This window comes from Prionailurus viverrinus, chromosome F2 (assembly GCF_022837055.1).
Source record: "Prionailurus viverrinus isolate Anna chromosome F2, UM_Priviv_1.0, whole genome shotgun sequence".
Lineage (NCBI taxonomy): Eukaryota > Metazoa > Chordata > Mammalia > Carnivora > Felidae > Prionailurus > Prionailurus viverrinus.
The window spans coordinates 81,862,077-81,874,689 of NC_062578.1; the positions used below are offsets into that span (position 1 = coordinate 81,862,077).

At 64.1% G+C, this 12,613-nt stretch overlaps 1 protein-coding gene across 21 annotated transcripts in view; it reads right to left on the reverse strand.

Moving 5' to 3' along the window:
* Window positions 1-520: 520 nt before the first annotated feature.
* TSNARE1 (t-SNARE domain containing 1) overlaps window positions 521-12,613 on the reverse strand; it is a 104,192-nt gene continuing 92,099 nt past the window's right edge. For 14 of the 21 annotated variants that reach the window (XM_047842102.1, XM_047842118.1, XM_047842110.1 and 11 more), the window contains 5 exons: window positions 10,753-10,825; window positions 9,080-9,511; window positions 5,374-5,456; window positions 3,495-3,938; window positions 1,438-1,914 (listed from right to left, as the gene is read on the reverse strand). In XM_047842102.1, the coding sequence (XP_047698058.1) occupies window positions 1,588-1,914; window positions 3,495-3,938; window positions 5,374-5,456; window positions 9,080-9,511; window positions 10,753-10,825 (1,359 nt within the window). In that variant the 3' untranslated portion in view covers window positions 1,438-1,587. Of the gene's footprint in view, window positions 1,915-3,494; window positions 4,159-5,373; window positions 5,457-7,737; window positions 8,467-9,079; window positions 9,512-10,752; window positions 10,826-12,613 lie in introns of those variants that run through there. The other 7 variants (XM_047842121.1, XM_047842122.1, XM_047842113.1 and 4 more) reach the window with 6 other exon arrangements.

Here is a 12,613-nt window from a genome sequence, read left to right on the forward strand (position 1 = left end):
CGCGGGGCGGGGCCACCCGAGTAAGGCGGCCATTGACAAACGGCACCACCTGGGACTAGAGGGAGAGGAGGCTGCGAGGGCGGCCAGGCCGAGTCACGGGGGGCAGCTGGCTGAATCGCCAGAGAGCTCTGGCTCCCTTCCGGAGACAAAGTCACCGACACGCTGCTGGCTCACGGTGAAAATGGAAAACCAGAAGAGGGTCCGCCCAGTGTGCCAGTGACGCGGGTCCGGCCCCTCCTCGGTGCGGGGGCTTCCCCGCGAGCCCTGGCACCAATATGCTGTCCGGCCCATGCCGATCCTTCAGGCTTCTGCGTGAAGGATTTTATCCACAAGGGTCAGGAGAAGGAAGTAAAGGGGAGGCGGGCAGAGGGCACGAGGCCCAAGACCAGCGAGGCCCTGGGGACCCCTGCCCTCCCCTCCTGGCCCCCAACAGCCTCCCAGGCTGTGTGGCTGCAGCCCAAGCTCGGTCTGAGAGGGCCAAGGGCTGGCCCCAGCTCCCTGAGGGACCCCCCTCCCCTCCTCCCCCCCTCTCCCAGGGGCACAGGAGGTAACAGAGAGAGCAGATCTGAAAACCCAGCAAGCGCTCAGGGCTCCCTGCCGGGGCCAAACACAAAGGCACAGCCCGTGCGAGGAACAGGACCGGGCTCCGTCTCATTTACTCGGGAGCATCACCACCGGCAGGGCCTTCTCCGTTGTTATTTTATGCTCATGTAGGAAAAATAATTCTTTTTGCAAGAAACATCAGTAGGTACAAAATGGTATCCCGCCCCATACAGTACCAGGTGACATAAATGCACACGTGTGTCTGTCAGACCACAGATCTAACACCGGGCAGAAATGACCACAGGCTGCAAGACGGGGGCGTCCTGGGCAGAACCCAGAAAACCACAGGAGCCCAGCCCACAGTGTCCCCACGTCCAGGAGGAGGAGGCTTCCGGTGGGCCCTCCAGGTCACCCTCTGGGGACCTTCCTGACACCCCGCTGAGCCACCCCTCCAGGTCTGGGGACACCGAACCCTCTATACCCCCTGTGGCCGCAGGGGGTGCTGGCTCTGCCCTCCAAGGCACTCGGCACAGCAGGTGAGAGCGCGGGACGGAGCGGAGGCCGGGCCCCGCCAGCGCCCCTCCGCGTCTTCCAGCCACAACGTCCCTGAGTAGACTTCTGTCCAGGACCACCGACCGGCCCCAGAGCCTTTCCCTGCACGAGTGTGTCCTGTGTCCTTGCCGGCTCCATCGAGGCCCCAACTCCGCCCTGCTGTCCCCCAACCTGCCTCTCAGAAGGGCTGGGGTCCCCGCTCCTCGTGCAGCCCTCCAGGGACCAGACCCTAGACCTCCTCTTCCACCTTCAGGATCATCCCTGAGAAGACCTCCAGGCCCGGGTGGGGGCCCTGGGGGCTGCCCTGGGGGCCTCTGGTGGGCCCAGAGGCCACTCCCCCAGCAGGGGTGCCGTCCAGGACTGTGGGCGAGGCTCCCCGGGCCGGGCAGGCCTCCACCAGCCTCTCGAGGGTCCGGTTGAGGGCCTCGACGCCGTCGGCCAGCCGCTGGCTCTGCTCGGCCAGCCTCTGGAGCAGCAGGTTCTGCTGGGCCATCAGTGCACTCTGCTGCTGAGACCAGTGGGAGAGCAGGGCGCCCTGTCGCCGATGGGAGTCCAGCAGTCGCTGCTCAAACTCGGAGGCCTCCGCTGCGGGCCTCCCGGGGGGCGGGGGTGGCACAGTGGAGGGCGGGGAGGGTCCAAGGGCCCCTGGGAATGCAGCTGCAGGGGGCACCGAGGCCGGGGAGGCTGGCGGGGAGGGCGAGGAGGCAGGTGCAGGGACAGTTCCTCGTAGGTCCAGGGGGTCAGGTTCGGGCAGGCTTGGCCCATCCAGGGTCCGCAAGGGTAGCCACAGGCAGCTGGGGGCCTCGTCTTCCTCGTCCGCTGGTGAAGGGGGACAGGAAATGTCAGCCTCCAGCAGCCATGACTCTGGGGCAACACCTCAGAGGGATGGGGAGGTGACGGGTGGGGGCCCTCTGCACACGGCCCTACTTTGGTCTCCTGATGCCCCTCCATGGTGGGAAGCAGCACCCGTATGAGGAAACCAGGACTCAGAGGTGAGTCTTCCTCTAGGAACACTTAAGTCCAAACCTCAGCCTGGCAACCGCAAAGCCTCGGTGCTTGTCCCCCATGCCGCCATTTGTCTACACTCCACCCAGCTGGCTGCGGTCTACCATCCAGTCTGTCCATCTGTTCACCTACGCATACCACCCACCCATCTATCTGCTCATCGATTTCTTCATCCGTCATCCATCCACCTCCTTCCTTCTTTTCATCTTTCCTTATACTCATCCACCAATCTTCCTTCCACCCATCCATCCACCCATGCCTCCGTCCATCCATTCACTATCCGTCTATCGTCCATCTACTCATCCATCTACCCATGCCTCTGTCCACGCATTCATCCATTGTCCATCCTCTCTCGACCCATCCATTTACCCAGCCCTCTGTGTACCCATCCATCATTCATCCTCCATCCACCCATCCATTTACCCATGCCTCTATCCATCCAACCATTCACCACCCACCCACACATCATTCATCCACCCATTCATTTACCCACACCTCTGTCCACCCGTCCATCCATCCATCCATCCATCATCCTTCCTCCATCCACCTACCCATTTAACCCTGCCTCTATCCACCCATCAATCCACCACCCATCCACCCAACCATTTACCCACGCCCTGTCCACCTATCCATCCACCCACCCATTGACCCATGGCTCCATCATCCATCCACCCATCTGTCCATCCACACCTCTGTCCATCCATCCATCCACATCCATCTTTCATCTACCCATCCATTTACCCATGCCTCTGTCCGTCCATCCATCCATCTGTCCATCCATCCATCATCCATCCACCCATCTGTCCATCCGCACCTCTGTCCATCCGTCCATCCGTCCATCCATCCATCCATCCATCCATCCATCCATCCATCCATCCTTCCTCCATCCACCCACCCATTTACCTATGGCTATTCACCCATCCGTCCATCCATGCCTCCATTCATCTACCCATCCATCCAGGAACCCATCCACCAACCTCTGAGTGCACTCCTCCAGCAAGTAGATGTTCCAGGAGGGGGGAGGGGGGGTGTACATGAAGCAAAGCTTTCCCAGTGCAGCAGGAAAAGCCCTGGACATGCAATCCTACAGCCCAGGCTCCAAAATCAGCTTTCCCTCTTGAGACCCATGTGGCTTTGGGAAACCCTTTTGCTCTGGACCTTCAGTCCCCAATCTGCACCTGAAAGGTCTGGCTAAGGACTAATCCTCCCTCCTGTCTGGGTGTGGAGGTTACGTTGGTCAATGCCCCAGGGAAAACCTGAACCTGAAACGTGGGGCTATGTCATGCCCTGTCTTGGTGCACACTTCCACCCCTCCATCCAGAGGAGGTGAGAGGAAGGACATGCCTGCGTGGCAGCAGCTTTGGGCCACACCTGTCAGTCTGAGCCCCACTCACCTCACCTAGGGCACAGGGGCTCCTGAACTGCCACGGAAATGGGGTGGTGACAGCATCACCCCAGAGGACAGGGTCCGATGAGCAACATGGGGCTGGGGTAGGGGTCTGGGCCTGATGAGGTGTCCGTGGACACAGGTGGCCCCCCATGCCACCTCCACCGCCTCCTGCTGCTCCTCCTGCTCTGCTGTCACACCTTCTTTCTGGAGTCCTGGCATCTGCAGGTCCTGCTCGGATGGCCCCAGGGCATTCGTGGAGGGGGCCACCCTGCCGGCCTGTTGCTTCCCTCTCAAGACGAGGCTTTCTGTTGGTCAGGGCTTCGGGCAGGCGCTGCCACTCGGGAGAGTCTCCATCAGAGACAGGCCGGGCCCCGAGCTTCTGGCAAGTCTGTGTCGCTTCATTCGCAACCTGAACCTTCCGCTCCGGGAGGCCCCGGAAGGACCAAGCCTGGTGGAGAGGCCCCAGGTGAGGGCCTGGCTGCCCTCGGTGTACCACAAGGTGGCAGGGGCCATGGGCCGGCGGGGAGCACCGAGCTGCTGTTCTCTTGCCTCTGCTCCCATCTTGCAGATGAGACCTTGCCATGGCCCCTGTCTTCTCCTGGTGTGGCACTGACCAGCTCCCACATGTGACCCACCCATAGGCACCCTGACTTCAAGTCTGACGGCCACTGACGGAAAAAAGAGGAAGCCGACACAGCTTTGGCTTCCCAGAGACCCGGGGAACGAGAGCCCAGGGAACCACCCGCCCACCTCTCCCGGGAGCCCTCTGCCTTGCTCCTGCCCGCCACGGCCCCCACACAGGGGTCACGTCCAGCCTGTGTGTGGCATCCTGAGCTTGCCCGGGCAGCTCCTCCTTTGGCCTCCGAGCACAGCGTCCTTTCCACCGAGACGATCCCACTTGGCCTTCAGGACGGAGCGTGTACTCTCCCAGGAAGCCGTCCCTGCTCCGCTAGCCCAGGGTCCCCCTGTCGCCAGGCTGGACCATCCGCGCCGCCCCACCCCACCCTTAGGATGTCCACTGGTGGAGAGGAGGGCTCCGTGGGGTCCATCTGCGTGTCAGAGCCCAGCGTGGAGCAGAGGGCCAGTGTGTAAGTGACGAGTGAATGGGCTCTGGCTCCCGAGCCCTCCCTCCCGGCTGGACCAAGGCCCAAGCCCGCCTGGCCTAATCAGGTGCTCACGTGGTCACCGCGGGTCAGCACAGAGGCCCAGTGGTCCGTCCCCAAGGCCGCTCTAAGCCCCGTCGCAAGCGAACGAAGGTCTGATATTTGCTCTCTCTCCCTCTGAGCCACCCAACTGGTCCCAAGCCAAGCTCCACTGGCTCCAAGAAGGGAGGGTCCCTCCCAGCTTCCAGCCCGGGGCCAGGCCAAAGGCAGACCCGAAACACACAGGCACCTAGACTGCAGGTGCAGGAACAGGAGGGTCGGAGGAGCCCTCTCCACGGCCGGTTCCCTCTGGGAACGAGGCAGACACTGCCCGACACACGTCGCCCTTCTGGGGAGAAGAGACCTCAGAGCTTTCCATAGGGCACCTCGGTGAGTGTGCTCCTGGGAAACCATGGGTGGGCACCCACACAGTGAGACCTCCCGGGCGGGCGCCGCTCTCACTCTCCACCAATTCCCTCCCTGCAGCTTCCACAGAGCTAGCTGGCAAGGCCCTGGCCGCCTGCCTTCGCGGGGGTGCAGACGGCGGGCGACCGTGCACAGCGTCCTGGGTGCAGACCCCGCCGTCCTGCCTCTCCCCTCCCGGACACCAGTCCACCTCGGCTCGGAAAAGACCCTGTGGGCGTGCCCCTCCCACGTACAGGGCAGGGCCTGGGCCTCCCAGGGAGATAGGGGACAGAGGGGGCCACAGGCCAGCCGGGCCGTCCCCTCAAACTGACTTACTTGGTGCCGGCTGGCTCCAGCCAGGAGCTCGCTGGCCGCCTCTGTGTGCGAGGACGCAGCCTCAAGGCTGGCTTCAATACTATCTGCAAATCAAGACAACAGAAGCAATTACAGAGTGGAGACCCTGAGGGTGTGACGAGGGCCAGCCCAGGGAGCCCAGGCCCAGGGGCTTGGAGCGGTGCCTGCCCTCCTGTGGCCACTAAGGCCCCATCCTGGCTTCACCAGAGGCCAGGTGAGGAGTCCAGACTCCAGAGAAGTGGAGGCTGCAAGGCGCTGGGCCACCTGGCTGGGGCAGGCGCTGGCCGCCAGAGCCGTCAGAAGGTACCCTCGGGGCAGGGGCCACCCACTCGGGAAAGGTGGAGGCCAGCCTGGAAAGAGGCCCGGCCCTGCTACTTTTCTGCACCCTTTGGCCGTCCTCCAACTCCTGACCATGGCCCCTGCTTCTAAGAAGGGGCCAGAGCCGCCGTGAGGACGACCGTGACCGGGTCTGTGAACGCAGGTGCAGGGGGCCGGGCAGCGGCACGCGTTGGCCTCTGGCCACTTCAGCGCGGGGCTCCGGGCACAGGCCTGGTGGGGGTGTCCACACAGCCCCTGACACGTCACACTGGCAGCAACACCTAAGCCACCGTCCCGAGGCCCAGAGCAGCCCCAGGAAACCAGAAAATTCTACTCAGCAACGCTGGCGGGAAAGAGGCGGCATCATGAAAACGTGTGCCGAATTCATAACCAGACCCATTCGGAACATGCAGCCAGGCCGCGGGGACGTGCGGAGCAATGGTGAGCTGAGACGAGGACGTTCGCCCTCAGTGGGAACTGGGTTGGAGTCCCGGTGAGGGATGCGGCTACACTGTTTCCTCTCCTACCACCAGGGATCCTGGTGGCGCCGGACAGAGGGAGCGTGTGACCATAGCAAGAGGCGCTCTCTCCCCAGACCGGCTGCTCTCGCTGCTGGCCACTGCAGACGCCCGGAGTCCCCTCTTCCAGGAAAAGGAGACAGGCCTCCGAACTCCTGAACTTTGGTTAGGACTTCGGAGGCAGAAACAGGTAAGTTTGAGTGGCACCTCTCCCCCGGGGCACCCCGGGCACCACCTGAGCCGGGCGACGCGGGAGGCCCGAGGCCGGGGACAGAGAAGGTGCAGACGGACACAAGTGCCTCTGGGGCACAGTGCCCTCTGCCCGGTGGGTCGCTCTGCGGGGGTGTCTTCCCGGGGCTCCTTCCCCTCGGACTAAGCACGGCCCCTCCACGCAAAGCCCCACTGGAAGGAGAGGAAGGAGAGCTTGGCCCCTCCTTGCGCCGGGTCGCCCCTGCTTCTCCCGCAAGTGCAGCGCCCACCCCCCAGCGTCCATCCAGGCCCCCGCCCCCGCCACGGCCCAGCTCCTATGCCAAGAAGCCACCTTGCACCCTCAGGCCATGGGCGGCAGCAGCCCCACCTGGCTCCCGCTGAGGAAAGAGGCAGGTGCACGGGGCAGCAACAGCTGCCACCACACGCAGGAAGACAGCAGGGCCACGGCCGTGCCGGGCGCTAGGGGCCGCACTCCTAGCTGGTCTCTCCCGTGCCCGGCAACCACACGGAGCCTGGGCTGCCCCAGGACCCTGCGCTCAAGCTCCGACAGAGCCCAGGTCTGGTCTGCACCCAGCAAGGTCCTGGGGACACCGAGAGCCCAACTCTGATGGTACAATACTGCCCGGATTCACAAGTGGTCCCCACAGCTGAAGCCCAGCTCAGACCAGGAACGGGCGCACTCAGCACTCAGCCAGCAGAGCCCTCCCCAGATCACAGTTCTACCCCTGGCCACCCGCTCACAGCCAGCTCCCTCGTCCTGAGCCCCAGGGGCAGCCAGGCAGGCATGGGGCACCCCAGTGCTCCGCTGGCCGCGAAGCACACGGCCTCTGCCTCACCTTGAAGATCCCAGGTGGGTCAAGGGCAAATTGCAGGAGCCCTGAGCTGACCCCCAGGCCCCCTGCAGGGCTGCTCAGTGGGAGCTGCCTTGCAGGGCTCTGCTGCGGAGAGCTACAGGGCATCTGGGCACCGGGCCAGGCCTCCAGGGCCCAAACAGACCCCCCATTAGCACTGCTCCCCCAAACATGGACAGAAATCAGGGGGATGCACCCCAAGGTGCAGCAGATAGCACCCTGTGGAGGCCCCACAACACTGTCAGCTGGCTGTCCTCACCCCTGTGGCCTTGACGGGGCCCCTGCAAGCCTGACCCTGCCCCAGCCCCTGGGCCAATGCTGACCCAGATGGAGGAACTGGTGGGACCTTCAGCATCGGTCTCTGCACAACCCCCCCACCCCCCCCACCGATCAGGCTTTGCAGCCACCTCCCTGCCTCATAGCTCAGCCCTGCCAGGGAGGCCGGCCCCATGCATTCCCATTCGGTGACAATCAGCACTGTCCCAGGAGGGACACTCCCAGGAGGAGCCCAAAGCGCTAAGAGACCGGTCAGTCAGCTGTCCCCATGGGGCTGCAGGGTCTAGGGAAGGGGGCGCCTGGCTCAATAGGGCAGACAGAGTTGTCTGGGCTGGACTGGGCCCCACCATCAGCCAGCACAGGGGACCTTCAGGAGCAACACAGACACCAAGTTCCTGCCCTGCTCCAGGGCTGGGGACTCGGGGGGTGGGTCCGGGCACACCAGTGCCACCTCTGCCAGCACCCCCTCCAGTGGGCACACCCTGGACCCCAAAACCGGGTCTTGCTCTGCCTGTAAGGAGAGTGGGGCGCCCCCCAGGATGACAGGCTGGCTGCGATCAAGGCCAGCCCCCAGGGACGGCAGCAGGTCCACACCACGTCCCCCAGCGGGTCCACCAGCAGCTCCGAAGCGGCCATCCATCATCAGGGGCTCGTGGCCCTGTCTCTGCAGGGCTGAGTCCTGCGGTCCACGCCGCGGCCTTCAAGAGGGAGCCGTCCTGCTCCAGGCTTCATCCCCACCATGCTTCCAGCAGCAGCCCGAGAAGCGCAGGGTTCGTCTTGGCCGTGAGGAGGGGCGCAGCCCCCGAGCAGAATGACCAGGACGTGCAGAGGTGTCTTGAGGAGGAGGAACAGCAGGAGGGGGCACTGAAGGAGGCGGCACAGAAGTCCAAGGCGGCACCACTCTGGAGGCCAGAGGAGGCTGGGTGTGGCAGAAGAGCCCATCGAGCACCCTATGCTTGCCTCACCAGGCACAGAAACTTCCAGCAAAGGGGGGCCCTGTGGGCGGGCACGCGGGCTCAGGGTGGGGCGTCAGTGTACCTTGGGAAGCTGAGAGCCACCGGAGACCGGCCTGGCCTGGTCTGGGGCCTGAGGGGCCCTGGGGAGAAGAGCCCCCACAATGAGAGCACAGGAAGGGGTCAGAGGTCAGGGGTGGTCTCCCCTGCTTCACACCAGGAGAGTGGCACTAAGTGGGGGCAGGGAGAGGAGCACGGCCCCTCGTCGTCTGCTCCCTGAGCCTCCAGAGGCACCTGGCTGTGCTGTGTCACGGTGGGGGCACCCCCAGAAGGGTCCCAGCTTGGGGCCAGGATGAGCCTGACTTTGAGCCCCAGCTCCTTTGCTCCCCACGTGGGCCGGCCCCTCCCCGACCCGAGGCTCAGTTTCCCATCTGGAACCAGAAAGGCCCCACGTGGGTGGTGGTCACGCCCACGGGCCCGCAGCCCTCCCCTGAGCGTCCTACTCCCCAGAAGCCTGGGCACGGGGGTGGGGGGCAGGCCCGGGGTGGTGGGGGCCACTTACTTGGCAGGGGCTCGGCAGCCTGGCCCTCGCCTAGGGGGGCTGGGGCCGAGAAGGTCTCGGCCACCATGCGCTCGACAGGGGTGAGGACGAGGCCGGGGGCCCGCGGGCGCTCGGCCAGCTTCTTGCGCACGGCCCCTCGCAGGTCCCTCCACTTGTGCTTGAGGTCGCCCAGGTCCCTCCGGCAGTAGCCCAGAGCGTTCACGGCCTGCAGGATCTTGCTCCACACTCGGTGCTTCCGGGAGGGTGTGCCCCGCAGCGCCCCGAACAGCAGCGGGTAGTGGCGGGCCACCCTCTGCACCAGCACCTCCGTCTCCTGGGGGCTGAAGTTGGGCTTGCGCGTCTTGGTGCGGGAGTGAGGGCCCGGCCGCAGGGGCGCCACGGCTGGCTCGGGGCTGGAGCTCTGCCGGCACGTGGCCCTGCCGCTGCTGGACCCTGGAAAGGCACCAGAGGCTGAAGGAGCAGGCGGGCCGGGAACAGCAGAGCACCGCCCGGCTCACAACCCCAGGCGTGCACTGTGTCCACAAGAGCGCACACAGGCCCCTGCCCGTCATCCATCGTGGTGGGATCACCCACGTCAGCACGCGGCGGGATGCCGAAGTCCCAGCTACTCCGGTCCCCAGGCCCGGACCACAGTTGCCACAGGTCAGCCCTTGCCTGTCCCTCTCCTCTTCCCCGCCTGGAGACGGCCCCTCCCGATCAGCCTGTCATGGGGACTGAGTGACCATCTGGGTGACATGCGGGTATCCATCTGGAGTGGACACGCACTCTGCATGCCCAGAGACAGCCAGCCAGAGGTGGAACCAGCTGCAGCAGCTGTGCTGAGGCCAATGGGGGCGAGGGGTGGGGGGCGTGGGCCCAGGCAGGGGCCTGGGGAGAGAGCGCCTCGAGGGCACGCTGGAGCCGCCCGCTGTCCAGCTGTCGAGCAAACCCCTGCCTGCAGCCCAGGCTCTGAGAAGGAGGGAAGGGGAAGCCTGCCGGACAGCAGCCCCAGGAGGGAGCCGGCCCCACCCTCCCCTGGGGGTGCAGCATGGCCAGGGGGACGGCCGGGCTGGATGCCAGAACCTTGGAACGGGGGTGCAGAGGCTGGCGGGGGGCTGCCTATGCCGGCCAGCGGCTCTGGCCTACACCACACACTCAGGGTGCCCAGGCACGCGAACAGTAGGAGGGCCCACGTAGCCACGTGGGGTGCAGAGGCCAGGCTGAGGGGGGCTGAGGTCCTCATGGGGAGGGAACACAGAAACAGCAGGGACATCAGCCTGCTCCCGGCACGGCCCTGCCCCCACGGCACCCATTTCCCAAGAAGCGGCCCCTCCAAGGTGACTCTGGGCGCCACATGTCCAGTGCTCTCTGCCGAGGCACCTGCTGCAGCCTCGACCCCTCCCCCACCCAAGGACAGTTTGCCCTCGCCGGGGGGCGGCAGGGGGGGGGGGGTCCCTGGGTGGGAGAAAGGCCCGGGCTCTTCAATGAGCAGAATGGATGGGCCACCCTCTCGCACAAGGCTCCCTGACTCCAGCCTTCCTCAGGGGCTGGGGAGACCTGGGGACATGGAGAAGGAGGGCAGCAGATACTCAGACCCCTGGAACTGCCCTGGGTCTCATTCATCCAGGAGGCAGCCCTGCCCACACCTGGCGGAAAGGGCAAGGGTCTGTGGGGCAGGTGGCTCAGATACCCACCAATGGCATCTCCTTGCTCTGACACCATGGAGGCCAAGTCCTTGATAATCTGATTTACATCCAACAAGTCACTCTGTGGAAACAAGAAGGCAGGTGTTAGGTGCAGTGGTCAAGGGCACAGCCATCAGGGGGTGCTAGGTGAAAGCCAAGAGAGCCTAGGGTCCCCCCTCCCAACCAAGTCAGAGACAGGGCTGGGATGTGAATACTGTTTCCTGACTCCAAGGCCAAACCCCAAGCTCTCTGAGAATCCCAGGGCTGTAAGCTCCCTCACTGGGTACAGAGGACCCAGGGTTGGCCCTCAGAGAGCTGCAGTCAGGTGCAGAGCAGTGTCACCAACACTGCCGGCACCTCCTACAGGCCCATCAGTCCTGTAGACCCCTTGTTTCCCACACTTGCTTTGGGGCTCCTTGATAGAAGGACACCTTTCCCTCTCTGTACAGCCAGCACCTGGCATAAGGCAGCACACGGGTGCCACTCAATAAATCCTGAAGAAGCAGGATGGGCTGATGGATGGATAGACAGATGTATGACTGGATGGTGGATGAATAATGGATGGACAGAGGGTGGATGCATGGATGAACAGTGGATGAGTAGATGAGGAGACGGTGGGTGGGTGGGTGGGTGGATGGAGAGGCAGGTGGACGGATGGACAGTGGACGGGTGGATGAACAGATGAGTCGGTAGATGGTGGACGGGTGGATGAGTAAACGATGGGTGGATGGATGAGCGGGTGGTGGGTGGATGATGGATAGGTGGGTAGACGTGGGCAGAAGAATGGCTAGATGGAGGGGTGGATAGATGGATGGACGGATGGACGGATGATGGAGAGACGGATGGAGACGGTAGGTGGGTGGATGACACACAGCGGATGGTGGATGGATGGCAGTCCCACTGCCATGGAAAGACTGAGTGGCTTCATGGAGCTGGTGAACAGGGCAAGGACTAGAAATTTGGCCCAGGGGGGTCTGGGGCACCTCACTCCTCCATGCTGCCCAACTGCTTAACTCCACTTGCCAGGGAGCTAGCAGTGATGCCTGTGAGGGACACGGCCACACCGTTCACAGGCCACATGCTGGGGGCATGTCACACAGCATCCTGAGGCCAGGTCAAAACGCCCAACTGACAGTAGACGTTGGGCGCTCAAGAGGCTCCGTGACCTCCGGGGCCTCTCAGACGGGGGGAGGGCTGGTACTGGCACCGGGGCCCACTGGCTCCAAGGCCACCCTTTTTCTGAATGCCACCCTGCAGGGACCAGCTCTTCCACTGGCCAGCCAGGTCGCCCTGGGCAAGACCGTTCACCTCGGGGCCAGGTTTCCTCACCTATCGTGTGATCCAAACCAAAGCTTCCTCCTCCAGTGCCTGACTTGTGGCCAGGGATGAGCCCCAGTCAGGGAAGGCTCCTCCAGGCCAGTGAGAGGGGCGGGGAGGGGGCGGTGAGAACCCTACCCCAGGCCCACCCACTCTACAGCTCATTCTGGAACTTAGATCGATTTCCACAGGGGTCACTGCAAAATATTACGGGGCAATTCATTCTCTTTTTAGGAGTGTTCTCGGAAATGAGGCAATTAGCATGATCTCAAACCCACGTGTGCTACCGACTACAATTCAATTACAGGCTTAACCATGGTGCAGGCAGATGGCCACCCTGTGGCAGCGGCCCGTGGCCGGGAGGGTGGCCGTCAGTGTGGAGCCTGTGGGCCTCAGCCCCGGGGACTGCAGCAGGTGAGTGGGTGCTGGGTAGCCCTGGGCCTGGGCCCATTTCTGGGATCTCGGTCACCACAGCCTCCCCTGAGTGAGGCCACCGGTCGTGGGGGGGGGGGGGGGGGGACACCCAACCTAGGCTCCACCCTCACGTGGAGAC